This window comes from Pantherophis guttatus, chromosome 2, assembly GCF_059756535.1.
Source record: "Pantherophis guttatus breed Tessera chromosome 2, ASM5975653v1, whole genome shotgun sequence".
NCBI lineage: Eukaryota > Metazoa > Chordata > Lepidosauria > Squamata > Colubridae > Pantherophis > Pantherophis guttatus.
Genome location: NC_142064.1, coordinates 62,029,498 through 62,057,481, shown reverse-complemented (window position 1 = coordinate 62,057,481; position 27,984 = coordinate 62,029,498). Strand labels below are relative to the sequence as shown.

The 27,984-nt window shown below is 38.8% G+C and overlaps 1 protein-coding gene across 1 annotated transcript; it reads left to right on the top strand.

Moving 5' to 3' along the window:
• The first annotated feature begins 31 nt into the window (after window positions 1-31).
• Window positions 32-22,457, top strand: HABP4 (hyaluronan binding protein 4). Its single transcript, XM_034410074.3, has 8 exons — window positions 32-498; window positions 9,579-9,726; window positions 12,589-12,750; window positions 13,297-13,368; window positions 15,162-15,245; window positions 19,041-19,209; window positions 20,203-20,385; window positions 22,153-22,457. Exons 1-8 carry the CDS (start codon window positions 204-206, stop codon window positions 22,207-22,209), a joined length of 1,170 nt encoding a protein of 389 aa, XP_034265965.1. The 5' UTR covers window positions 32-203; the 3' UTR covers window positions 22,210-22,457.
• Window positions 22,458-27,984: the final 5,527 nt, after the last annotated feature.

The following is a 27,984-nucleotide window of genomic DNA, read 5'->3' as shown; positions in this document are numbered from 1 at the left end:
GATAAAAAGCGGCGCTCTGGATTGGTTGCTCAGGCAGGGCTGGAGGCATTGCTGGCGCGTCGATTGGTAGCGCAGTCGGACGGGGCGGGCGAGTGGTCATGGCGTGGTTACTTGGGCCGTGCTGAGGGGAGCTTGCTTCTTTCTGTCGCATTCGGGAAGGGGTGGGTGCTGCTGCGGCGGCGGCGGCTGACGGCACCACGACAATGAAAGGCGCGCTGGCCAGCCCCGTGGCCGCCGCCACAACTATGCAGGAGAGCTTTGGCTGCGCCGTCGCCAACCGCTTCCACCAGCTGCTCGATGATGAATCCGACCCTTTCGACATCCTCCGGGAGGCAGAGCAGCGCAAGCAGCAGAGCAAGAAGCGCGAAGAAGCGGCTTTTTCAACCGGCAGAAAACCTGGCCCCGGAGGAGTCGCTGCCGCCACCGCTGTCAAAAGAGAATCCCAGAAGGAGCGGAAAGGCTCCCCGTTCTTGCAGTCGGAGAGCCCCACAGCACCCGGTATGGAGCGGGAGGGGGCTTGCGTGGACCAGGAAATGGGAGAAGCGGGAGATGGTGCCGGGAGTGGGAAAGCGGCCAGTGGTGCAGACCGAATCCGGCGGGCTTCCTTCTTGAAACAAGCCCGCTTTGATCGGCTCCCCTTTTTGCCCGTAGAGTCGGCGACTCGCATTGCAGCATTAGAAGCGCCTTGCCCCCTCCGGCAAATCTCATTCATTCCCACGAAACTCGCTCCTAGGTAAACGAGCGGCGACCCGCAGGCTTAACCCGGACAATTTGCTCCAGGGCGCACTTAAAATTGGGCGTTCGTTAGTTAAAGCAGTCCGCTCAAAGCCATGCGAGCAAGGAAGAGCTAGAACCGGTTTACGAGTTGTTTAAAAAAAAAAAAAGAAAAAGTATCGGAGTCGGGCAAGTCCCCCTTTGGATCGAGGCGGAGGCGGAAGGTCTTTCGCCGGTCCTGGCCCTTTGCAGACCCCGGACGGACGCACGTGCGCTCTTCCCTCCCTTTTTCTGCCTTTCGGTCAGTCGTCGGCTCTTCTCGCCTGAAAATACCGCGAACCAAGCGAGGCGTCTTTCTGGCTCGGCGTGGAAGGGACGCGGGCGGAACAGCCACCTGCTGGCCTTGCCCTAGCCTAGCTCGTGGTTCCTCTCAGCTCGGGTCGGGGCGGCTCATCCCAGGAAAGGCGCGAGCTATTGTGGCGTCTGGCCGAGATACATACACACACACACACACACACACACACACACATACATACATACATACATACATACATACATACATACATACATACATACATACATATTTGTTTTCCCAGTGGCGTTTACTGCAGGTGGTGCATGTGCTGAAAGCGAAGGGCGGCTCTAACTTGCCGTGGTGCTCGGCCTCCGCCTTCAGATGTAATTAACCGGGCTAGTCGGCGCCACCAGATAGCGAAACCTTCCCCGCCCAGCGCTTCATCAGCGGAAAGGCGCTTTCCACCAAGCGGGGTTGTGGCTCTTTTTCAAGACGCGAGTACCTATGACCTCGTTGGGGCTCCCCGCAGCCTTAAACCCAACCGGAAAAGTGATGTCATCTTAATTTAGTGGAAACAAATTTCACAATACTTTGATGTTTCGGTTTTTGTTTTGAAATGACATTCATGCAACTGAAGATTCGTTCGTTAATTGAATCCGTGTTTAAAACTCTCTTTGAGAGCCAGAGCCTTCCCTAACCTCCTCTCACTGGTCTCCTGGAGTCATTCGGTGTTCCAGTGGATTATCATTTTAAAAAAAAGTATGAATGAAACAGGTTAAAAGGAAACAAGTAGCAGGATGTGTGCCATGAGAAATATGCCAGAAATAATTTCGATACTACTTTTCTCTTCCATTGTTGTTTATTAATGAAGCATAGTGCTATCTGGACCAATAAAATCGTATTTTTTATGTATCCAGATGCAACTGGCTTGAACCTGAACTAGTGGGAACTACTACTAGTGGGTACTAGTGGGAACCACAGTGTATAGTCTTAGTAATAGTGTTTTGAGTGCTTAGGAACCACAGAAATGAGTAGTATTTTTTATATAAAGGTAGTCCTTGACTCAAGACCACAATTGAGCCCAACATTTCTGTTAAGTGAGACATTTGTTCAGTGAGTTTTGCCCCATTTTCCGACTTTGCTTGCCACAGTTAAGTGAATCACTGCAGTTACTAAGTTAGTAACCCAGTTGTTAAGTGAATCTGGCTTCCCCATTAACTTTGCATGTGAGGTGGTTGCAAAAGGTGATCACATGACTCCAGGATACAGCAATGGTCATAAATACGAGCCAGTTGTCAATCATATGAAGTTTGATCACATGATCTTGGGGATGCTGCAAAGGTGGTAACTGAAAAATGATCACAAGTCACTTTTTTCAGTGCTGTTGTAACTTTGAAAGGTCACTAAATGTAAGTTGAGGACTACCTGTACTCACACAAACCCTTTGCGGTGGGTTAAGCTGAGAAAGATTGGCCGTAAGTCACCCAACCAGCTTTCATGGCTAAGGGAGGCCTAAAATCCTCAGTCACCTGGTTTCTAGGCCAGCACCTTAACCATCACACTAAACTGGCTGTATACAGTAGAGCAAATGACAGCTGCTTTAAGGAATTGCAAACAGATGAGACATCTGCACCCTCAAGCAATCCAAATAGCCTTTTATCCTTTGAATTTCAAGTTCTCCAAAGCTCTAGTAATTTTCATGACTGTGGAAATTAAATTGAGGTATATTAGTTAAAAGATATACCTGAACTGGCAGTTTTTGTTCTTGTATCTCCGGGTATTGAGCCAAAACTAAAACGAACAAGTAAGGAATAAGAACACAGGCTATCTTTTAAGATATGTGCACATTTTGGTCTAAACCGCAGTATCCCAAGTCAGCAGAACTGCATATTTTCCCCAGTCAGGGTCTGATCATCTTTTGAATAGCATATGGATAGTTAGCTCTGTAGGAAGAGAGTTTGTGGTTGCTACAACAAAGTGAAGGCTTCATTAAGCCTCTCCAGCATCACTTTTGTGGCTTTTAGAGTCTACAAAATTTATTATTTATTTATTTTATTTATTAATTTTATTTCTATACCGCCCTTCTCCCGAAGGACTCAGGGCAGTGTACAGCCTAATTAAAAACACAAAGACAGACAATATTTAAAAATAATTAAAATTATTAAATAATAGGCCCAATTTATAAAACCCTGAATTTAAGAACCCAATTTAAAACCAATTAAAATCTTTATATTGATAACCCAGCCTGGCAGAACAACAAAATGCACAAGACTAAAAGTTTAGAGCAGGGATGTCTAAGCTTGGCAACTTTTAAGACTTGTGGAGTTCAACTGGCTGGCTGGGGAATTCTGGGCAACTCTTAAAAGTTGCCAAGACTGGACATTCCTGAATGTATGTGTGTTGGGGTAGTTGAAAGGGTTGAAATTGATGTTTTTAAGGCAGAAACTGGCTGAAGGTTGCTCAGCCAATCCTACAAAAGAGCTGATGGCTGATAAGCAGTAGCAACTCCCTTCCTATTTCATTCTTTATCTTTGAGAGCTAATTAGCCCATGTAAAAGTCTTCTTATAAATGGCTTGATGAATTGTAATTATGTAGGTTTAATTTTGCATTCTTTAAATGTACAAGTTGATAACTTCCTGTAGTGGAATCTATCATGTTGCTACAAAATCTTTTTCTAACGATTTTGTGTAGTGGCACGCAAAACTAATTGTTTTCATTTGGTAAAGTTTCTGCAATTGTAGTCTCAAGCCTGTATTTGGCAATTCATGAATTTTTCACAAAGTTTTGCAGGCAAGACAGTCTAAATAACACATCAAACACTTAAATTTGTTTTTATTCTTTAAGAATTCTCAAATCCAAACCGGTATAAACTAGCTGCTTTCCTGTCACAAATTATCTTACTTTTTCCAGAGGTAATGTGAAAGTGGTGCATAAAGCCACTTTGTCTTTGAGCCATTTTGAGTTTATAAAAATGTACGCTATGTCACAATGAACATACAATTCCTTCATTTTTTAAAGTATAAGATGTCTTACTGCTCTTGGTTTCCAAATTGAAACCATCTATCAAAGTTGAGTTTCTTGTAGATAATAAAGAACATTAGTTGATTTGTTCTTATTTTTCCTTAGCTTGTAAAATTGCTTTTGGTACATCTGTTTTTTTCTCAGAAATTAACTTGAGAAAGGGGGGGAGGGAGAAACTGTGTGAAAACTTGAGATGAGATTGTTTTTATAGGAAAAGAAAAGATAATATTTTCTGAATGGACATTTTCATGAAGTTAGGTTTAAATTAATTTTATTTATTTATATATATTACACATGTATTATTATAAATAACTCAAGGCAGTGAACATACTTCCTCCTCCTCCTATTTTTTCTACACCAACAGCCCTTTGAGGTGAGGTTGGGATGAGAGACAGTAACTGGCCCAAAGTCACCCAGCTGGCTTTTATGACTAAGGCGAGATTTTAACTCAGTCTGCTGGTTTCTAGGGTTCCTAGGGTTTTATATTATTATTTGTAATTTAAAATTTACAGGGCTTATATTCCCAATATGTTGTTTTAATTTTATAGTAGATGCAAGGATGTTTTAATAAATATAAAAGATCCTTCATGGATTAGAAGTGTTAAATTTATATGCAAATGTTGATGATATTTTGCTGTTTCATCATTCATGTAAATATTTGTTTATTACAAAACATATATCCCACCTCGTGATAGATTCAGTATGGATCAAAGTCATCAAAACAATATATTAAAATAACAACTATAGTGAACATCAGTATATAAATAGAATTCTTCAAAAAAAAGAAGCTAATGTTAAAACTAATAATTGTAAGTTTGCTTCTTATATTTAATACCAGCATATTTTATTAGAATTGATAACATACAATTCTGATGTGGTTGTACAATCATTTAATATTAAAATATATTGTTCATTCTGTAGCAAATGGTATGCTCAATATAATAAATAGGATCATTAGTTCAGAGTACAGCTGTGTTAATTGAAGCTAAAATGTAAATAAGATGAAAATTAACTATAGAATGCAAAAAGATTTGCAGAAGCAGACTTTGATCCAAGTATAACAAATTTATATGAGGATTAAAAATCCAAAGAATAAAAGTATAGAGTAGTAGCATTTGGCAGATCTATTTAAAAGTTATTGCATAACATAATTCCATATATTTATTCATTGAGATATTTTGTTTGTCAAGTTGTATAAAATACTGCAACCATAATTAGAGCTCAATGGGTTATTGGCTAAGTGGATAAGATGCTGAGCTTGTCGATCAAAAGAGCGGCGGTTCAGTTCGAATCCCTAGTGCCGCATAAGTTCCCATTACTTGTCCCAGCTTCTGCCAACCTAGCAGTTCGAAAGCATGTAAAACTTGCAAGTAGAAAAATAGGGACCACCTTTGGTGGGAAGGTAACAGTGTTCCATGCGCCTTTGGCGTTTAGTCATGCTGGCCACATGACCATGGAGATGTCTTCAGACAGCGCTGGCTCTTCGGCTTTGAAACAGAGATGAGCACTGCCCCTTAGAGTCGGGAACGACTAGCACATATGTGCGAGGGGAACCTTTACCTTTACCTAATGGGTTATTATTAAAAGTAATAATAAGAAATGGCCCAGCAGATGTATTTCAATCTATGGAACAGGCTGTCTGATTAATTGATAAATATATGATAAATATTATTTAGCTTAATTGGGTAATTTCCAGATAGGTGGATTTCAACTCCTAGAATTCTCTGCCAAACCTACACTGGCTAGGAATTTTAGTAGTTGAATTACATGCTTTTGGAGGTTCCCAACTCCGGAAAACAATTTTAGAGTTGAATTATGAAGAGTTTTATGTGGAAGTTACTGTAGATGATGCAATATTTGTATGATGTACTATAATTATCAGTGATTAAGAAAACCACTGAGAAGTTTGGGAGAATTAATAGGATCTTTTCCATGTTTCTTTCCTGCGATAGATCATTGCACGGAGCCACTAAGATACTGTAGTTCACATTATAAAATTAGAATTTTTAAATACATGCAAACATAGTTTTTATTCGGAAATACTTCAGTCTGATTAGCAGATACAAACAATTTTCTTACGCTGAAATAATTTTTATAGTATAAACTTAATTTTGTTTACAAGAGATTTTTCCAGGTGTTGTGTGGCTATGAAATACAATATTCTTTAGAATGTCCCTTCATATCCTTTGTTTAGCATCGTTTAAGTGAAACCGTTTTGAATACTGTAAAATAGACTTTTCACACACACACACACACACACACACACACACACACACACACACACACACAAACATATGTTTTAGGGCATTTAAACATGTGAAGTCTAATCCTTCTGAAGGATTTTTCTGCTGTTTATATGATAAGGAAAGTTGGATTGTTTATTTATTACTTTTAGGCATATGTAGTGCCTCAACAAACTTCTTCAGTGGACTGAAGTTGCCTTGATGGTTCAGAAGGCTAATCTCTTTACTTTAAAGCAGTATTAATTTCTTGTTGTCTTGTCTTCATATATGTGAAATTTGTTGTGAGGCTTCAGCCTTGTGAATTACATAAAACCCTATATAGCAGAAATGGATTATCTCTCCTTTTTATTGTTTCTTCAGCAACAATATGCCTGTATATTCAGAAGGTATAATTCTGACACAGAATTATATAATTCTGACCTCATCTTTACTATGTGTTTAGCAGAAACGCCCACTTGAAGTAAACTATCTATACAGATAGATTCAAAATTATGGAATAATTTATTAGGTTAAAGTTTTAAAATTGTAGTCAACATCCACTCGCTAAGGCAGAAGTGTACAGTTTGAGCTCTAAGATAAAAATTGCAATTTGGAATTGTTAGGAGGAGGTGATTATGAACTATATGAGAACAGTCATAATGATATTCAATTTTAGCTCAATTTAAATGTAAATTAAATTTACTTCCAAAAATACTGCAAGTATTACATCCACTTCTGAGTTCTTCATTTGTTCTAAGGAAGTGACTTGATTGGTGTAGGAGTCTGTATACATACCTTGTATTGAAATATTCTATTTGGACCTCTGTTTAACTATTCTACTCTGAATAATAATAGCTGTCTGGAATCTCCACCAACATTTCTCATAAATTGGATTTGTAAACTTCATGAAAGAAATGATTGACAAACTTTGGTCAGGTTATTTACCATGTGTTTCTGCCTTCATCCTTTCACTCAAAATGATGATTTTGCAAAGCTTCAAGCTTGGTGGTTTCATGCCAAAATTGAATTCTTCAATTAACCGAATAAAAGGATCTCTAATAGTAATTTAATTTGAATAACACCTTGGAATATTTTCTAACTTCTGTGCAAATAAACTTTTTAGTGCAGTTCACTCTTGAGTTGGTTAATACAAGCAGAATTGATAAAAGGTTTTTGATAACTCTCAGGATGCAGTGGTGCTTTATTTTTAACACTTGGTTTGTTTACTTCTGCCCTTTAATTCCTTTTGCAAATATCTTCTCGTAATATCAGTCTTTTAAAGAAATTGTGATTTTGTTTGGGCATAACAATGTTTGCTTGTACCTTGGAAAAATGCTTACTACCTTTGAATCTAACAGTGTGCATCAGAATTATGGAACCTTGGTATAAGTTAAAAGTATATAGTGTGATAATATGATTAGTATCAGCTGGGGCTGGGCAACCAGATTAAACTAAAATTTATAATGCAGAGTTACTCCTCCGATTAATTTTTTTCAGAAACAGCAGGTACTGTTGTAATAGTTGTATCCAGTCATGCTATGAGTGTTGGGCTAAAGTTGATTTGAGAGTTTTGTTTCATTGATCAGTCTAATTCGTGAGTATAATATGTCAGCACATTCAGAGATGTTCTTGAATGTCCCATAACTGTTCATGTGTTGCTTTAATGTAGCACGGTAAACTTCTTAGTTTCTGATCAAAGTTATTTTCTCTTCTATAAAAAAATAGCTCATAGGCCTGAAGCCTGCCGATTACACGCACGCACACACACACACAGAGTACTCGATTAAATGACTAATCATTCAGTGACCTCTTGAAGTTATGACAGTGCTGAATGAGTGGTAGTTGCATATGGTCTTTGAAATTCTGGCCATCCCAGCATCTCCATGGTCACGTGATCATGATCTGGGTCCTTGGCAAATGGCTCATGTTTATGACAGTTGCAGTATACCATAGTCATGTGATCACCATTTGCTATCTTCCCTGCTGGCTTCCCAGAAACAAAGTCAATTGGGAAGTTGGAATCACTTGGTTAAGTCTCTCCCAGCAACTCTGCACTCATAGAGCATCTTGACAGTGCATCCATGCACTTGTGCCACCCTCGTGCACTCTTCACAAGCCTCACTGTGCTCCTTCCACACCTTCCCACCTACTTGCACACCTCTATGCACCCTTTTCAAACAGGCCCCTCATGCACTTTGCATACCCACTCCAAGCCTTGCACCTGCGCCTTGCCTCCACAGCTACTTGCATACCCTGTATGCATTATTCGCTGTGCTTGTGCTATGCCTCTTTTGCCACTTGCATACCCTCTTGCATCCTTCCTGAATCCTTCTCAACCCATGTCCCTGAGCTGCACATCCCCGCTGCTCCCTCTCCACTCAGCAGCAGCCATTTATCAGCCTACTGGCTTAGGCCCGGGGTACTTGCAGGACCATCTCCAGCCGCTCTCCCATCGTCCTGTGTGCTCTCACAGAGTGGGCCTCCTCAGGGTACCTTCGGCCAAACAATGTCGGCTGACGGCCCCTAGGAGGAGAGCGTTCTCTGTGAGAGCCCTGACCCTCTGGAATGGATTGCCCACCGAGCTCAGGACCGCCCCCGACCTTCTTTCCTTCCGTCATGAGCTGAAGACGTGACTCTTCCATCAACTGATCCATTGGGGATACACTGTTATAATTTTAAATTGTTTTAATAGGGTTGCTGATTTTAATTTTTATTTCGTTGTGATTTGTATCAGAAATTGTCATTTTGTAAGCCGCCTTGAGTCCCCAGGGAGAAAGGCGGCATATAAATCGCAATAATAAATAAATAAATACTGGCCTGCTTGCGAGCTGCATGGGATTTGCAAATTTCTGCCGGTTTTCCCCAATGTCTTTGCTTGTTGGAAGTCAGTGGGAAGTTGCAAGAAAATCCATGCTTAACAACTCACAAACACAACTTAATGACAGCAGTAGGGACTGGAGGGATTGCTATTGATAAGAGAAGCAGCCATGCTTTATGAGTGCATCATTTAACAATAAAAAATCCAGTCCCAGTTTTCATTGTTAAAGTGAGGACTACCTGTATAGTGAACTTAAAGTTATTTGATTCAGCAATAGATAGATAGCAGTGATTTTGTTGTTAAATATTGAAATTTCCAAGGAATTTCTCTATCACTTTGGAATATTTGCTGCTCTGAGTTGCCTTATGGGCTAAGATATTTTGTTTGGGACAGAAAGAAAATAGCATCAAAAATAATAGGATTGGGTGATTATAGTAAACACGGGGCAATTACCCCTGTTTTAAATGTAACTAATGCCACTAATCTAAATATGTTGATTTTCCACAGGCCAAAAGCGAGCTCCAAAAAGAGGAGAACAACAGGGCTGGAATGAAAACCGAGGTACGGAGATAAAACAAGATAAAGCTGAATGGAAACCTTTCAGAGAATACTGTCCTCATGAAATGGAAAGACAAGCAGAGTTTACACTAGAAAGGTATGTGTTGTTGAAGGATTTATTTATACATTGTAAATTTGGAAAATGTAAAAATCAGTTAATAAGAAAAATTAAAACTTTTTAAAAATGATGTTAACATTTAATGGAGATAGTCCTTGGGTTATGAAAGCAATTGGGACCAGAACTTTTGTCGTGCGATGTCATGTGACCACATCACTTAGTGACAACAATCCCGTCAGTTGCCGTTGTAATTCCAGGACTTCACAGGTTGTTAAACAGGAAGAGGTTGGAATTCCAGACAAGGAGCGTGTGAGTGCTGCAGAGTGTGGGTGAGCGACACAGGCAGATATTAAGAGACAATGACTAGGAATCATGGATGGATGCTATGGAATGTAGGCGGGTCAGCAAGGGCTAGAGGTGCATGCTGTGGAGTATGAGTTGGCAAGTGCTGTGGAGTATAAGATCTCTAATGGGCTTCCTTGGGGGCAACTTAAGGGAACAAGTTGTGACCTTTCCTGCCGGTTTCCTTATTGACTTTGCTTGTGGGAAATGGTCAGGGATGGTCGCAAATAGTGATCACATGAGCATGAGACTTTGCAACTGTCATAAGTACAAGCTGGTTAACCAAGTGCAAATATCACAATCATGACAGCAAGATTATTACAACAGCTGGTATTTCAAGGACCGGTCATAAGTACTACTTGTTCAGTGCTGTCATGACTTTGAATGGTTGCTGAATGACTGGTATTAACTCCAGGATTATCTGTTAAAAAGACATGTAAAAAGTACATCAAGGTAAATACAAACCGTAAGATTACAAACTAAATACAAACTACAGTACAAACTAAACAAGGGATCTAATGTGTTAGGAAGATTACAGTTTTCTAATATATCATTAATTGCTTATGAAATTATAAAATGTATTATCACTTAAAGTTTTAAACCTCACTATTAAGCTTTAGGCTAAAATTAACATGTTTAGGAGCCATATTCACAGCATATAAATCACTGACTAAAATTATAAGATGTAATAAATTGAATACCATGAATCTAGTTTCCTGTAAAGTTGAAACATAAAGTCTATACATGGAAAATTTTACGTTTGAGATTGGTACAAATCTGAGATTCTGTACTAGGATTGAAAGCTTTAAAGCAGTGGTGAAATCTAAAATTTGTTACTACTGGTTCTGTGGGCGTGGCTTGGTGGGGGGGAATGTGACTGGGTGGGCGTGGCCAATTTTTTTTTATTTTTTTACTTTTAAAACCATTTTTTCTACAACCTCTTTGGCGAAGAGGTTGTAAAAAAATGTTTTCAAAAGGCTCTGATGATCCCAGCTGAGTTGTCTTTCTGACAAACAAAGTCAATCAGGAAACCAGATTCACTTAACATCTATGTTACTAATTTGACAGCTGCAGCGATTCACTTAACAAATGTGGCAAGGAAAGTCGTAAAATGGAGCAAAACTCACTTAATTTATTGATATTGTTTCCTGATTTCTTATTTGTACCCTATGACTTTTTTTTCTTTTAAATGCCTCTGCCTATCAGGCAACTCAGCTTGGATCGTCAGAGGCATTTAAAAGGAAAAAAGCCTCTGCCGATCAGGCAACTCTACAATTCTGAAGAGGTTGTAGAAAAAATGTTTTTAAAAGCCTCTGACGATCCCAGCTGAGCCGCGCGATCATCAGAGGGTTTTTTTTTTTTTACTTTTAAAAGCATTTTTTTGGCCGAAGAGGTTGTAGAAAAAATGCTTTTAAAAGTAAAAAAAAAGCCTCTGATGATTGTGTGGCTCAGCTGGGTATGGGGGGGGGAAGGATTTTTGCTACCGGTTCTCCGAACCACCATCTCCATCGGTACCGGATTGGGTGATCCAGTCCGAACCGGGAGCATTTCACCCCTGCTTTAAAGGTATTCTGAGCTGGGAGCTGCTTTGGAATTGGCATGATTAGTAGTTCAATTTTTATTTAAAATTGGCATCTATTTCTATTATTTTTATTATTATCTGTGGTTTAATGTGGGAGTAGGGGTGTTTATTACTTGCTCTTTACAAGTAGTCCTCGACTTACAACAGTTCATTTAGTGACCATTCAAAGCTACAACATCACTGAAAAAAGTGACTTATGACCATTTTTCACATTTATAACTGTTGTAGCATTCCCCATGGTCATGTGATTTACATTCGGATGCTTGACTCACATTTATGACAGTTGCAGTGTCCCGGAGTCATGTGATCCCTTTTTGTGACCTTTCTGACAAACAAAGTCAATCAGGAAACCAGATTCACTTAACATCTATGTTACTAATTTGACAGCTGCAGCGATTCACTTAACAAATGTGGCAAGGAAGGTCATAAAATGGAGCAAAACTCACTTAATTTATTTATATTGTTTCCTGATTTCTTATTTGTACCCTATGACTATCATTAAGTGTTGTACCTTATGATTCTTGATGAATGTATCTTTTCTTTTATGTACACTGAGAGCATATGCACCAAGACAAATTCCTTGAGTGTCCAATCACACTTGGCCAATAAAGAATTCTATTCTATTCTATTCTATTCTATTCTATTCTATTCTATTCTATTCTATTCTATTCTATTCTATTCTAACAAATTTCTCACTTAACATAAATTTGGGGCTCAATTGTGGCTGTAAATTGAGGACTACCTGTAAATGTACCATGGATGTTCTAGTGTTTAACCTGCAGAATTTCTCAAGCGCAGAATGAATGAATGAACTGAAATTAGAAACTTGTTCAGTGCTGCATTTGGAATATTGACAGAGCTTATTGAAAATGACTTCCATTATTCTAGATAATGACAACAGATTTAAGGACCAAGGTGTAACAATATATTACCTTTGATTTAGTAAACAATTGACGGATGATTCCTTTTGTTTTCAGACCAATAGAGCGCTTTGATCGGGAAAGGCCAATGAGAGGTCGTGGGGGAGGAAGGGCCGGATTGCAGGGCAGAGGCAGAGGTGGTGGTATGAACAGGACCTTCAATGGCTTTGATCAAAGAGGGAAGCGGGAATTTGACCGGCAGAGCGGGAGTGACAAAACGTAAGTGCTGCTTTGTATGTGCATTTGTCGTTTTTAAATCAATCTTTGAACTTATTGCTAAGAAATGTGAGGTTGGCTCCCTTGTGTATTATCCTTTTGTTTATATTCAGACAGGAATTTGGCATGAAAATTGGCTTTGCTGTTCTATGACTTGTAATTGATTAACTTTTTTTTTTTACATGTATTTGATTCATTAATGTGTAAAACTTTTTAATAACTGTTGGCTGCTGTCCTGGAATCAGCTGGTCCCAAAAGTGGGTTTTATATATATACAAAATAAGTAATAGCTTCATAATAAGGAGTCTTAAGTAAATGTGATGGGAATGCTGATACTTTTGTAAAATTTAATCGTTTGTAGCTCTGCTTCTTGGGGATGCTCTCCAGACATGGGGCTTCAGCTCTCAAAATTCTCAAATGTTGGCTGTGGAATTCTGAGAGTGGAATTTCATACACATGCTTGGGAAGTGATCTCAAACTGGTAAAAACCTGCATAGTTCTGTGAATATTTAATTTAATTTCTAAGACAAGTGAAATTTCTATCTACAGAGGAGTCCGTGCAGAAGATAAAAGAGGCGGAAGTGGACCACGTAACTGGGGAACTGCTAAGGATGATATGAGGTATGAGAAATGTGTTCATAATTTCCAGGGCATTGTTTCCACATCTCCATAACATTAAAGATACTTATTTTAACTATTGGATGCTGACTGAAGAGAAGTCCCTTTCCTATGGTTTTGAAAAGTTGTTTTCAGTGTACAACTGAATAATATGAAACGTATAGGGTGATTTGTAATGTAACACCCTGAGGGCCAGTGGGGAAGGAAAGGGTGCAAATTGCTATTTGTGAATTTCCTTAATTATCTCACCTTAGATCCAATTTGAGTTGTAGGCAGTTCCTCCTTTACTCTTGCCCTGCCCCCACCGTGTCTTGCCTCCTTTTTTATGTTGAAACACTTGTCTAGACTAATCTTGCTGCAGTAAACAGTGCAGAATTTATTTTTCCCCAAGGCCTCTTTTTCAAGGGGCTTTAGCAGGGCTGAGACACATCTGTCTCTTTTTTTGTCTTAGATCATAAGAACTGAGAAAGAAACTAACATTTGGATGCTTTCTTCAGCTTTAAACGTTTGGAAGCAGGATTTTGAACAGGAAGACATGTCGGGTCTTGCTCCACTGAAAAACCCGAAGTTCCTGTAATAAAAGGACGTAGCCTTGTGGTTACGTTTGTGTGTGTGGGTTCACATTAAATCTTCTTTCAAGCAAGAGTTGGAAAAAAAACCCTTTATCTCAATCTCTGAAGACAGATGGCTTTCTCAAATTCCAGCTTAGATCATTTTAAAGATAGTAATCCATGAAGGAAAAGTAAAGATTTGCATAGGCTTGTCTTTGTGGGAAAACGAAATGATTGAAATTTAAATAGAAAAATGACTGCTAGCTATATTCGTCAGTGGTGAATATCTTGGAAGATGATCAGGGACAGAAGCTAAATGCTTGTATCTCCTTGTTGGCTTTGTGCCAGAGGAATGGGTTAAGGAAGAAGCAGCATGGGCATGCATTTTCTGGGGTTTTATGTAATGAGATTTGGGTAGCCTCTGTTCAGTTAATGACATACTTCTACTGAGATTCATACAGTGCATAATGCAACATGCAACTTGCAGACGTTCATATTCTATGAGTCCACCTGTTGTGACCAAGGCCCAAGTAATGATTACCAAACACAATTCAGTCCTCAACAAACTTAGTTTATTAAAACAGCTGAGAATTAATTCATGCTCAGTCCAAAACAAAATTCTTAATAACCAGTCCGTTGGCCTTATCACCAACCTTTGATGTCTTTGGCAACCTGCCAAAGGCTTTACTTGGCAAAACCCCCACAAAGTTCAAGAGACGCTGACAAGAAGCACAGAAATCAACGTTGCTTTTCTACAAAAAACCCAACGGCTCGTTGCTGCTCTTTTAAGCCTTATGGGAGTGGCCAATCATCTTCTGGCCTTACTCCCGAGTTGTCCTTTTTTCTTCAGCTGCTCTTGCCTTCTGGCAGCTCTTCACACGCGTGCACTAGGAACAGGCTCCTCCTGTTCCTCTGCCTCTCTTCTGTCCGCCTCTGGAAGCTCCGGAGTCCACGCATCACTCCCAGATGGCCCTGGCCCCATCTCTGCCTCCGACGCAGAGCCCTCGTCTGGGCCTTCCCCTGACTCCAGGACTGGCCCATGTTCCTCCCCAGCCTCTTCATTGTCCAACTCCTCTGCCAGGTCCGCAGGCTGCTGGCGGACCACAACACCATCCCAAAGCTCTGAAGCAGCTTTCCCAGTCTGATGATGTAAGAGAGTGAGGAACTATGTTTTTGTTTAAGGCGTGTGAGGAATCCTGTCTAGTGTAGCTTTTGTATTTCACCTGTGCATTACTATTTCTACAGTGAGCTGGAACAGACTGCTCCTATGGAAGAGACTGCAGAAACAGAAGAGAGCCCAGGAGCACCCGACGGAGAACCTCCAATGAAGTATGGCCTGCTTTGGCAATCTGGCTTTTGTTGCTCCTTAAATCTCTGTCAGAAGATCTAGCCTTTCGCTTGGAAGTTTATTCCAACTGTGTGCCAAGCGGACCTGATCTCAGCACGGCCACTAGAAAATGGAATTGATCCTGGGGCATTATAACAATGCTTTAATGATTTCAGCCGATCTTTAGAAACTCTTGGAATTATTGAAATATATGTTGTGATTTATCCAGGTGGTTAGTAACATGGTTTACATCAGGCTTTGCCAGCTGGTAATGACATGTTGTCAAACAACTAGCGGGCTATAATTTTCTTGGATAAACTGCAAAACCTAATATTTAGGTTAACCTAGATCAGAGGTCTTTAAATTCTCCAGCCAGCATAGCTGGCTGGAGAATTCTGGGAGTTGAAGTCCACAAGTCTTAAAGCTGCCAAGTTTGAAGTCCTTTGACCTAGATATTAGGGATGAGATTTTAAACAAATATTTCTTTGATTTTTTAAATCTCGTTCATTCTTTCATTGAAGTCTTTTTATTTTTGTTTTGATCTGTATATTGCCTTTTTGCCGTCATTGAACTCTATGTGGTAACAATATGGTTTTGAAAGAATATTTCAGAGAAGGAATAGCAAGAACCCTAGAAGAAAATTCTGCTCTCCCTATAAATTAATTTAGAACTGGATTGGCAACAGAACTGTTGCCATAGGGCAGTGATAGCTAACTTTTTTGCCATCGCGTGCCAAAAGTGGGGGGAGTACGGGGTGGGTCGCGCACGCATGTGCCCACACCCATAATTCAATTCCCCCCTGCGCCCCCCCCACACACATACGTGTGCTACCCCCTGCTTTGCACTCCCCTCACTTTTGGCACACGATGGCAAAAAAGTTACTGGTGGGCCCAGTAGGCCCATTTTTCACCCTCCCCAGGCTCCAGAGGCTTTCTTGGAGCCTGGGGAGGGCGGAAACAACCTTCCCCACCCCCCTGGAGGCCCTCTGGAGGCTGGAAACGGCCTGTTTCCCGAGTTCCAGTGGGCCCGGAAGGCCCAAAATTCAGTTGGCTGGCGTGCACATGCACGCTGGAGCTGAGCTAGGGCAACGCTTGCGTGCCCACAGATATGGCTCCGAGTGCCACCTGTGGCACGTGTGCCATAGGTTCGCCATCATGGCCATAGGGTGTAAAATGTCTGTACTTCTCATATTGTTTTAAATTTAGACTGTACATCACCCAGAGTCACCGTGGAGTTGTATAGTTCTTGCATATACTTTTCTAGAAAATGTACATACCATATTTTTTGGAGTATAAGACACTTTCCCCCCTAAAAGGGGGTGAAAATTTGGGTGCGTTTTATACACTGAATGTAACCCCGCCCACCCACTGGCCCCCACCCTTTGGCCTCTGCCTCCCAGCAATTTACCTCCTTGTAGCAAGCAGCAAGAAGAAACAGACCATTTTAGCTTCAGCACAGCCTAATTAGCACAAGTTGATTGTCCATTGCATCTGTCTCCCGAGTCTCAGCTGTTTGAGGCTGCAGGGACTGCCATTGCCTATTGCTGCGCGGGCCTCTGCTGCTTGCTGCAAGGAGGTAAATTGCTGGGAGCAGATTTTTTTTCTTGTGCTAATCAAGCTATGCTGAAAATGAAAGTAAAGCAGGCTGTTTGCTGCAATGAGGCAAAATTGCTGGGAGGCAGATTTCTTTTTCTTGTTTTCCTCATCAAGAAAGGTAGGTGCGTCTTATAGTCTGGAGCATTTTATATTCCGAAAAATATGGTATTTATCAGGATATATTGATCTCATACTTTGGAATAAAAATGGATTCTTTCTTCTTTTGTTTGACAATGTCTGACCTTGTTTATTCATGAGGTATGAGACAGGCAGGCAGGCTAATAAAATAGAGTAACATTTTTTTGGATTAATTTCAAGACAGGGATCTGTCTCTAGTGTGAGCTATCCCATTCATTAATAGAGACTAGTATTGATTCTATACCTTGAATTTTCTATAGTAAAATTAAGTAGCATGCAACTAACAACAACAAATGTATTGGAGACTTCCCAGTCTCTCAAACAGCTCCCCTGTGAAGTATATTAGTCTGAAAAAGAATGATTAGCTCAGAGTAACCAGTAAGTTTTGCAAGCAAGTGAAAATTTGAATCTGTGTTTCTCAAAATCCTAGATGGATTTAGGTTGAGGAGTGGTGCCAGAGAAGTGTAATGGAAGACCTAAACATTTCAGCTTGCTAAATGAGGTAGATTATGCACCAGGGTTGCTACAATCAGTTTAGACTGAGCATATATTCAAACCATATTTGATCTCAGAAGACATGCAGGAAGCAGATAGCAAAACTGTAGTGTAATTTTTGATATACATCCAACAAAATATAAAGCAGATATCTGATCTAAACAGGTTTTCCTGGCCATCTGTATACGTTTCTTAACCAAATTTAAGACTTACATTTACTATCATTGATCAGTAACAGATTTTAGGTTTAGTACGAAACCACATTCTAGGTTGCAAACATTTATACGTGCTGTGCTACTTAAACTATAGGCAACATGATGTACAATGGATCTTTGTCAGCTCATCCCTCTACATTGCTTTCATTTCTTTTTTGAATAAATGAATGAATGAATCTGGTATGCTCCAGAGTAGTATCTGTTGCACCTTCTTCATCATCTTGGTCAGCCTGGTCTCCCTCTGGCTTCAACAACTACTTTGTTAGGAAATGTGTACAGCTGGCTAGGAAAACAGTTTAAGTCATGCTGGGTTAGGGGAATTTTGAGAGTTGATGCTCACAACTCGGTTGGACACCCTTGGTTTAAGTCAGGGGTCAGCAACCTGTGGCTCTGGAGCCGCATGTGGCTCTTTCACCCCTCTGCTGCAGCTCCTTGTCACTCAAAATATGCGTCACAACCACCAATGTGCAACACCCACCAGCACGCAATTTATTGAACTTTTCAACCCCCGGTAGGCCAACCATGGATAAATTCAAGAAAATAAAAGTTTCAGAAGAAAACAGAACGTTTAATTCAACTACATATGCTAGTTTTGTGGCCGCTCAAGAAATAATCAGGCACGGGAAGGGTTTTGTGGCTCCCAGTGTTTTCTTTTCTGTGGGAAACAGGTCCAAATGGCTCTTCAAGTGTTTAAGGTTGCAGACCCCTGGTTTAAGTGATGTGTTCTTAGGAGGAAGGGGAGTAAACCAATTCCTTTACTTTCTATGTCTAGCTATGTCTACAAAACCAACCAATGTTTGAATCAGCAAGCCCTCATTCCATGGCAATTATGAGTTCCCACATGCTTTCAAAAACTTAAACCAGAATTTAGTTTGCAGCATACTGTGTTCAAAGTGCTTATTTTCCTTTTAATATAATAGAAGTGAAGTCCTTATACCTTTATTATCAAGAGTTTGTTGAGAAAAAAAAAACGTATTTAGAAAAGACCTAAAAATATGAAAATGGGGGATAGAAGGAAGCATCTTACTGAGGAAAAGTTTTGTCTCCCAACCCTACCAAAATAGCCTGATGCAGACTGATCATATGGTGAACTACAAATACTGAATATCTGGTTTGGAGTGGATAGGAACTAGAATACGTTAGAAGAGAGCAGACCTGGTTGATTGGAGCATTGAATAGAAGCTCTCCAAGCTATAGCATTTCTACAAGCTTGGTAACCCATCATTTGGAAACAAGGAACCATTTAATGTTCTATAAAAATTCAAGTAGCTGTTTTCATTTAAGTTGTATTCAACCTTTCTCTCACTGGCATTTCACAGGCTAGTTGTTTTTACTTTACAACTTAAACCCTTAGAATTGCTGAAGGAGAGCCAGTGGATGAAGTAGTTCAAGAGATGACATTGGATGAATGGAAAAATCTTCAAGAGCAAAATCGACCAAAGCCCGAATTCAACATCCGGAAGCCCGAAACCACTGTTCCTTCGAAAGCAGTGGTAATTCATAAGTCAAAATATAGAGATGATGTAAGCATTACCTTAGAATTTAGAACATTCTCCTTTTCAACTCTGTTAACATGTCTAGGTTATACTAAATTGAAATTTTTAGCTAGGGACTGAATAAATTGAAAAACACTACTAGAATTTATGTCAACCCCAGACCATTTTAAAACAATGTCAGGAACAGTCTTAATGTTTCTTTTTTCCATAATTCATTTATATATTTATATAAATATATATATTTATATATATAAAAAAGAATTTTTGCTGCTGGTTTTCTCATTTGTGGGTTTTCCAACATTACTTGTTCAGTTTAAGTTTCTAGTTTACAATCTACTGCTGAGTATGTTCTTTCATTTAGCAGGATGTTCACTAGAGAAAGGGAGAATAAACAATGGATTTTACTCAGACTGCCTTATGTTCACATGAAAGAATGAAGTCGTGTGCATATATTAACTGCACAGAGCTGCATTTATGTAGCATGATTCCATAAATGCTGGAATGAATTGAGCCTCTTTCTTTTCCACTCTGGTGAATTTGTGAAGAATCCTCTAGATATGTTTTCCGTTCACTTACACATACTTACATATATGCACAAGCATTTGCAAGGTTACTAGAGAAATAGCCATATTTTTCAAATTTTGCTGGCTGGTGTAGTTGTGTTTCAGCACTTAAAAGTCAACTAATGAGAGTAATGAGTGGACATGTACCAACCAGCAGCTGCTTTCTTAGCTTACCAAAGAGCTTTTTTTTTTTTTTTTTTAAGAAAGTGTCTGTGGAGAATTGCCATCTCTTGAGACTGGTTTTTGTGTTGTTTCACTCTATTGTGAGATGAGTCATAGAGGGAGCCCAGTTTCTCTGGGGGGTTCTATTCTCTTTAGAATGTCTCTGTAGTGTCCTTTATTTTTCCAGGGCAATTCTTTTTTAAATTTAAAGACGTCATTTGGCTCTTGATGCACTGTTTCTAGTTGAAGATGTATTAGGTTTAACCATAAAAAACGTTGATGCATTTTATTATAGGTGCTGAAGGAAGATTTTGAGGATGATTCTCACTTTTCCCGAAAAGCAGCAAATGACATCACTTCTCAACTGGACATTAACTTTGGGAATCTGCCTCGTCCTGGAAGAGGAGCCAGAGGAGCACGAGGAGGTCGTGGGCGTGTCCGAAGAGTTGAAAACTCATGGCCAAGGCCAGGAATGATGGTAATTACTATGTGCTAATTCTAATCCCTGGCTACTTCATTGCTGTAATTTAAATTATACAGCTGCCTAATCGAAATGGCATTGTCCCTGGGCAAAATGAAGGCAACAGAAATCACAGGATGTGTAGATGTACCGAAAAATCTGCATTTTTAAAATATTTCTTCAGAACCTACTCCTACCCAAGAAATTACTTGGATCCATTGAACATAATTTCTGAGTCCCTGATTTTTAAAAGCTTGGATTGAATAAATAAAGCTAGGAAAAGAAACTTTAATATTAATAAAATGTATAAAAGTTCCTGAAAAAGCTTGCTACCATCCTAGCTGAGCCTTTGTGTACAATTTTTGATGTCTCATTTCGAACTAGTTCTCTGTCTGATATATGGTCATCAGCTATAGTTATATCAATCTTTAAAAAGGGTGACCTTAGTTCAGACGAAAATTATAGACCAATTTTGTGCTCTGTTACATGCAAAGTTATGAATCAATTATAAACCAATCCATTGTTCACCACTTAGAGACAAACAACTTGCTATCTGACAAAGGACCAGGATTTCTGGACCTTTGCACAAGTGGATTGCTGCTTTCCTGTCTAATAGACTGCAGAAAGTCAAAATAGGGAACTCACTGTCCAATCCTGCATCAGTTAGCAGTGGTGTTCCCCAAGGCAGCATTTTAGGTCCCACGCTTTTCTTGCTCTATATCAACGATTTATGTGATCAACTTAAAAGCAATTGTGTCCTTTTTGCTGATGACATAAAATTATTCAATACTACAGATAATTCTGTTGTTTTGAAAAGTGATCTTTACTACGTGTCTGAATGGTCATCTATTTGGCAACTTCAAATTTCGATTAATAAATGCTCTGTCTTAGATTGGTAAACATAATCAGAATGTCAAGTATAAGCTAGGTGGCATTGATCTAGCAGATGACCCTCACTGATGACCTAGATGTATTTATCTCTTGACGACCTATGCTCCAAAGCTCACTGTAACAGTGTTGCTAAAAAAGCATTAAGAGTTGTAAATTTAGTTTTGCGAAGCTTTTTTTCTGGAAACATTGTATTGCTAATTAGAGCTTATAAAACTTATGCTAGACCAATCTTAGAGTATTGTTCAACTGTTTGGAATCCCCACCATATATCTGACAAGTATTTCACGAGAAAAGTCTTGCACTCTTCTGTACATAATAGAATTCCCTATGCTACTAGGCTCAAAATTCTTGGTTTGGATAACTTAGAACTGCATCGCTTGCGGTCAGACCTAGGTATTGCATAGAAAATAATACATACTAATGCTTTACCTGTAAATGACTTTTTCTGTTTTAATCGCAATAATATGTGTGTGAACAACCACTTTAAACTCAATGTAAATCGTTCTAAACTTGACTGTAAAAAATATGATTTCAGTAATAGAGCTGTCAAAGTCTGGAATGCTCTACCTGATTCAGTTGTCTCAGCTACAAATTTTCAGTTTCAGTCACAAATCGACTTCCATGGACCCTACTTCATACTTAAGTGGTCAGTAGAGGGGGTGTGCACTAATGTGCCTATCGTTCCTGTCATTGTATTTTTTTTTTACTTTTGTTCTCATTTTGACAAATTCTAATAAAGTATAGTTTAAAACATTTAGGATAAACCTAAGGATAAACAGTAAATAGTACTTGGACTATTGCAGCGATTTAATGAACAAAGTCAAACTTATGTGTATCTTAGTAAACAAATATGTAGCTCTTATCCAACTGATCTAATTTTGCTTTTTCTTTTAGATGCATACTGCTGCTCCAAACCCAGATGACCCTGAGGATTTTCCCGCTTTGTCTTGAAAAAACTTAGTGACACCTCCAAAAATAGCTGTGGAAATACTATGTTGCTGTAGAAGAGAACACCGAAGTCTACAGAGAGAAATGACTTTTGTGTGTGAATTTTGCACTACTATGTGTTAAGACATACCCTGTGGGTTTGAAGGCGAGTTCCAGTAACACTGGTTTTGGATTAGTTGTATGAAGGCTTATGGTATCATATGTGAGGAATTTCAAATAAAAATTCAGGATGATGGTGTCAAACAGGTACAGATGGATGAGTCTTTGTCCCTTTTGTTACAAACGTAAACCATATTAGATGGTTTGGGGACAACATGTTTGGACAACTTGTTTTCCAGTTTCACTAAGTGAAGTGTGCATTTGCCATACTTAAATTACAATTTTCAGAAGTTGGGAAACACTCACTGGTTGAGGTCAGGGGTGCTATTTTTACATCTTTTTTATCATTTAATATCGAAAGCTCCAAACTAGATTTTAAAGTTACAATTTGGAAATTAAAATTTGAAGAATGAGAGGCAACATGCAAATAAATCCTAGAATAAATAGTACTTTGGAAGAAAGGGTGGTAAACTATGGAACAGCTTTGTTTCTAACTAGTTGATTTTCATACACATGGAAAACTACCTATCTGGGAGACTTGATTAGAATAGCATTCTTCATAGAGGAGCATTAAATAAGATCACTTTAGGGACACCATAAACCTGATACGTATCTCCCACCTGCCAAATCAACTTCAGTTCCATTCTTCATTTATCATTGTAGAATCCTTTTAATAAGTTGGTTGGAGCTCTTAATTTTGCTTATGGTTGATTTTTGATAAGACAAGGCTGCTTTTCAGCAAAATAAGAACATTAGAAGCATGTATCTCAAAGAATGAATGGGTGGAGTCAAGTTTTGGTTGAAAGAGTATCCCCCATAACATCTGGTCTGTAAGGTCACGAACATGTTCTGTAGTTATATAGTAAGTTGGGGAACTGTACATAAGGGGTTGGCAACTTCTTAAAATGATAAACCTGATACGTTATCTCCCACCTGCCACACCAACTTCAGTTTCTTGGGATTGTACATTACTGACTAAATAATTCATGGAAAAGACAGCAGCTTTTGGTTTAAGGAGTTGCTGAAAGGTTTACCCATATATATGCACCCATATACAAGCTGAAATAACTTTCATTAGAATCCAGTGCAATACCCCCCTTCCCCCATTAAGTCTTTTCCACATTTCTCACATAATCTCACATAAACAATAGATTTTATTTGTACACTTTTCTCTTACACATTACTCAAGAATTATATAATTCAATTACACTGATGAAAAAATACATACTATCAAATTAAAATTTAAACAGTGTCAAGTTAACCCTGAAATACATTAACAAAATAATTTGATCTGAGGAATATTGATTATACCACATAGTTTGAACAAATTGTACAAGTTTTGAAGACAATACATTAAAAAAATCCCCTAAAGTTTGTAATTGGGACCTACAAGTAGCAACTCTGAAGGTTTTAAGCTTTTACACAGCATGGCTGTCAACATAGCAATGAATATTTGGATATAACTTTAAAGCGATAGAAAATAAATTGTGCTAACCAATATGGAATCGTAATAGTTCCACATGAGAATGTAAATTTATCTTTCAGACTATTTAGTTTGCTTAATCATAACAAAGATAACTTAAAAACTGGGAGCCTTCTTTGGTTTTCAAGCCTAAAAGAATTAAACGTATCTTTTGACTACATAAGACACCTAAATATGGAGTATTTTTTCTGGTCAGATACTAGTACTGCTTCTAGTACCGTTTCTACCGTGTTTCCCTAAAAATAAGACCCTGTCTTATATTTTTTTGAACCCTGAAATAAGCGCTTGGTCTTATTGCCATGTGCTCAAAAGCCCGATTGGGCTTATTATCAGGGGATGTCTTATTTTGGGAGAAACAGGGTAATACCTAGTACTAAATCTAAAAAAGATGATTTAAGCTATTTAACTTTATATTATGCCTTTCTACGAAAAAATGATATTCTATGGAGACTGGCTCAACATGATTGTGACCATTTAAAAGTGGCTTTCCATGGTTGATTTGTGTTTATAGCATTAATAACACAGTCAGTGGTTCCACAGTCAAGGAATCTTAGTTCTCATGTCTAAAATAGCAGTGTTGCACTTTTGTGCACATGTAACAAGTACTTTCTGTTGATATTAATTAGTAAAGCTTCTGAATCAAAATATCTAAGCAAAGATTTCCTCCATGCTAATTAGGGCATTCTGAGTTGCTTGATGCTTATGTAACCAAAATCAAGGGAGGTAGAAACATGTACATATACTCCCAAGTAATAAGTATATTTTATCAAGAACCTTTTAATCTTAATCTAAGGTTCAAGCATAATCCTATCAGAAATAAGATGGTAAATGGCACTTGGCAGGTAATCACAAATCTCTGGCAACCGAAATATTTTCTATACGGACTGTAAAGCTGCATGATTTTATGAGATGGCTAGAAATAATCAGGTTACAAAATTAGGAATGGGTGTTGGCTATTAAGGGGAAGACTTAATGAATAACTGGGATATAGGTAAGTGATCCTTTTGTCTGTCATGAAACAAACTAGTGGTAGAATTAGTTTATCAGCACTAATGAAAGCGACAGCCACCTCAGTTAATGTACGAAATGTCTGTTTAAACTTTATCAGGCACACAAAATATGCAGTGCTCTGATTTTTGAAGCTTGAATGTTAGGATGCAGGACAAATAAAAAATGGGATTTCAAATGTTGAACAATGAGCCTAATTCGATATTGAAAATAGTAGTACATAGATGGGAGCTATTTTTAGTAATGTGTGGTTAAAAATATTACACGGGTTTGTTAACTAATTTAGCTGATTTAAATCACTCCACCTTGAAAATTCTCCTACAGATACAGGAAACATTCTAAGGTAGGATATATTATAGAGAATAAAGTCAGTATCTACATTATTAGTTAAAATAACATGAATACAGAAATACATCTGACAATATTGGTATCAGCTTGATCTTAGAACAGGTTGATTGCAATTTATAAAGCTAATCAAAACTAATTGCTAAGAGAATATGTGAGCGAGTCCTTCAGTATATAGTCCTTGACATACAACTGTAATGGAGACAGTCTATTATAATCGCAAGTCGTGATGGTTGTTGAGTTAGGCCCTCATGTGACTGCTTTGCTCAACAACTGTTATCCTGGCTCTCCCAGCCAGCCTTTAGAAACACTGAATTTGCTGGCCTTCTGTCTAGAAAGCCAGCAAATGTGTTCTTTCTGAAAGGGGAGAAGGGCTTTTTCCAACCATCTTTGAGAGTATTTTCACAGAAGGGTCTTGAAGCATGAACTGTTGGGAACCCCTGTTGGTTTTTGCCATGGATCTTTCCAGCCTCAGAGCAGAACTGCTTTGCCGAGGGGCTCCACCTCGCTGGGAGGAAAATCAATCTGGCCGACGGCCTTTCTACTATTTCCATTGGAGAATGGAAATGGGCTGCCCCAAAGTGGGTGCTCATGGACCTTTTTCAGTCACCCCCCCTTGGAAGCAGAGTGAGTCCTGTGGCAGCAACCTTCCCTGCCAGTTTCCCTGTTGACTTTCTGAGGAAGCTGGGATGGAAGATTGCAAATGGCAATCACATGATCGCAGAAAGTTTGGCAATCTTAAATGGATTCCAAAAGCTCAGATCACAACTACATGATGCTGCAGTGGTATAAGTTCAGACAGGAGGTTGTCCATTTAACGCCATCATACTTTTATAAACAGTCACTGAATGAACAGTTGTAAATCAAAAACTACCTGTAACCATGTGGCATTCAGTTTCATGGTGGATAAAGTAGAGCAGAAGATTAAACCAATCAAAAACTTCATATTCCAATAAATATAAATGAAGAACTCTTTGTCTATAATACAACTGCTAAGTAAATGGTGAACTATTCAACTGAATGGCAAAAGCTGAGGTGTAAGCAACATAAATCCTTAAAAAATAAACACAAAATATTGAAGTAATTTCATATGAGAATGCACAGAATTATCTAACTTTGCTTATTAAAAAGTGTTATGAGCAATGTTGATTTGTGTTGGGATTCTTTTTAAGAAAAATCAGCAAAGAAAGCAAATAAATAACTATAGCCCATTAAAAAATACGATGCGTTCATAATGAGGTTTTAAGTTCACCTGAATGTCAAACTGAAACTAAGCAGTTTGTATACAGCTCATTTATTTTGGGGAGAGTTAGGCAACAACAAAGTCAATCAGTTTCCCCACCATTAAGGAGGAATACCTAATACAGCAGGACTGTATAGTTTAGAACACTGAAATTAATAAGAAAAATATATTATTTGTGCCTATCTAATTAACATCTTCAAGCTAACACATTTTTCCAATAATCAAAACAATGCCGGTTTACATGGACATTATCAGATGAAGTACCTAGAAATCAATTTGACTAAGTTACTAGTGCAAGATGGTGGAAGAGCCAAGTGAGAATAGCAAAATCATGGTCAGGATATCTATGGAACTGATAACAAGCAGCTCATGTGCAAGTTTCCAGTCAAGCTAAAGTGGAAGAAAACTGACCAGTTTCCACAATACAATCTTGAGCATATACTCACCATTTTCAAGATCATCAGAATTGCTTTGAAGTTTTGAACCTCATTGATAAGGCACCAGAGGGAAGTTGTTAAGAATGAATGTGAAAAGAGACTGTCAAAAATCATAAAATAGAAGAAACTATACCGGATGTCAGAACAAATAGCAGAAACTGCCAAGAGAAAAAACCAAAAATAGAAAACTCAGGAAGAACTAAACAAATTTCGGACAGCTGTTAGAAGAGACAAGCAATATTATAACAATAGACACAGACAAGGAAAAGCAAGGAGATCTTCCAAAAGATCTCTTAATTCAAAAGGAAGATCCAATCTGGGATGCTAAAAGATGCCAAGGGATAGTAATTAATATAAAAAAAGATCATAGAAAGCTGGAAGTAGTATACTGAAATTCTGTACAGTATGTATGTATGTATGTATGTATGTATGTATGTATGTATGTATTTATTTATTTATTTATTTTATTAGATTTTTATACTGCCCTTCTCCCACAGGACTCAGGGTGGTGAACAGCCAAGAATAAAAACATCGCATACAAAATTTAAATTTTTTTAAAGAATTAAACAAATTTTGGCCCAATAATTTAAAACACCTCAACTAAAATCAAATTAACAATTAAAAATATCTAAGGGGGGGTGTCAAACCAGCCCGGCTTGATGAAATAAAGTTTTAAGGGCACGGCGAAAAGCACGGAGATCTGGGATCCTACGTATCTCCAGGGTTGTTCCAGAGGACAGGTGCTGCCACAGAGAAGGCCCTTCCCCTGGGGGTTGCCAGCCGACATTGTCTGGCCGACGGCACCCTGAGGAGTCCCTCTCTGTGGGAGCGTACTGGCCAGTGGGAGCTATCGGTGGCAGAAAGTGGTCCCGTAAGTACCGAGGCCCTAAGCCATGGAGCGCTTTAAATGTGATAACCAACACCTTGAAGCGCACCCGGAAGACCACCGGGAGCCAATGCAGCTTGCGCAGGAGGGGTATCACATAATCCAGTAGAGATGATATCCATGATACTTTAGAGACATATCTTATTTACAAAAATCAGATGAAGTTAGATTAACATTCCAGACACTATTAAGTTGAAAGGCTACCAGAACTGATGGAATATTTATAGAAGTAAGGTAAGCAATAGAAGAATAAATCAAGATTCTAATCAAACTGTGC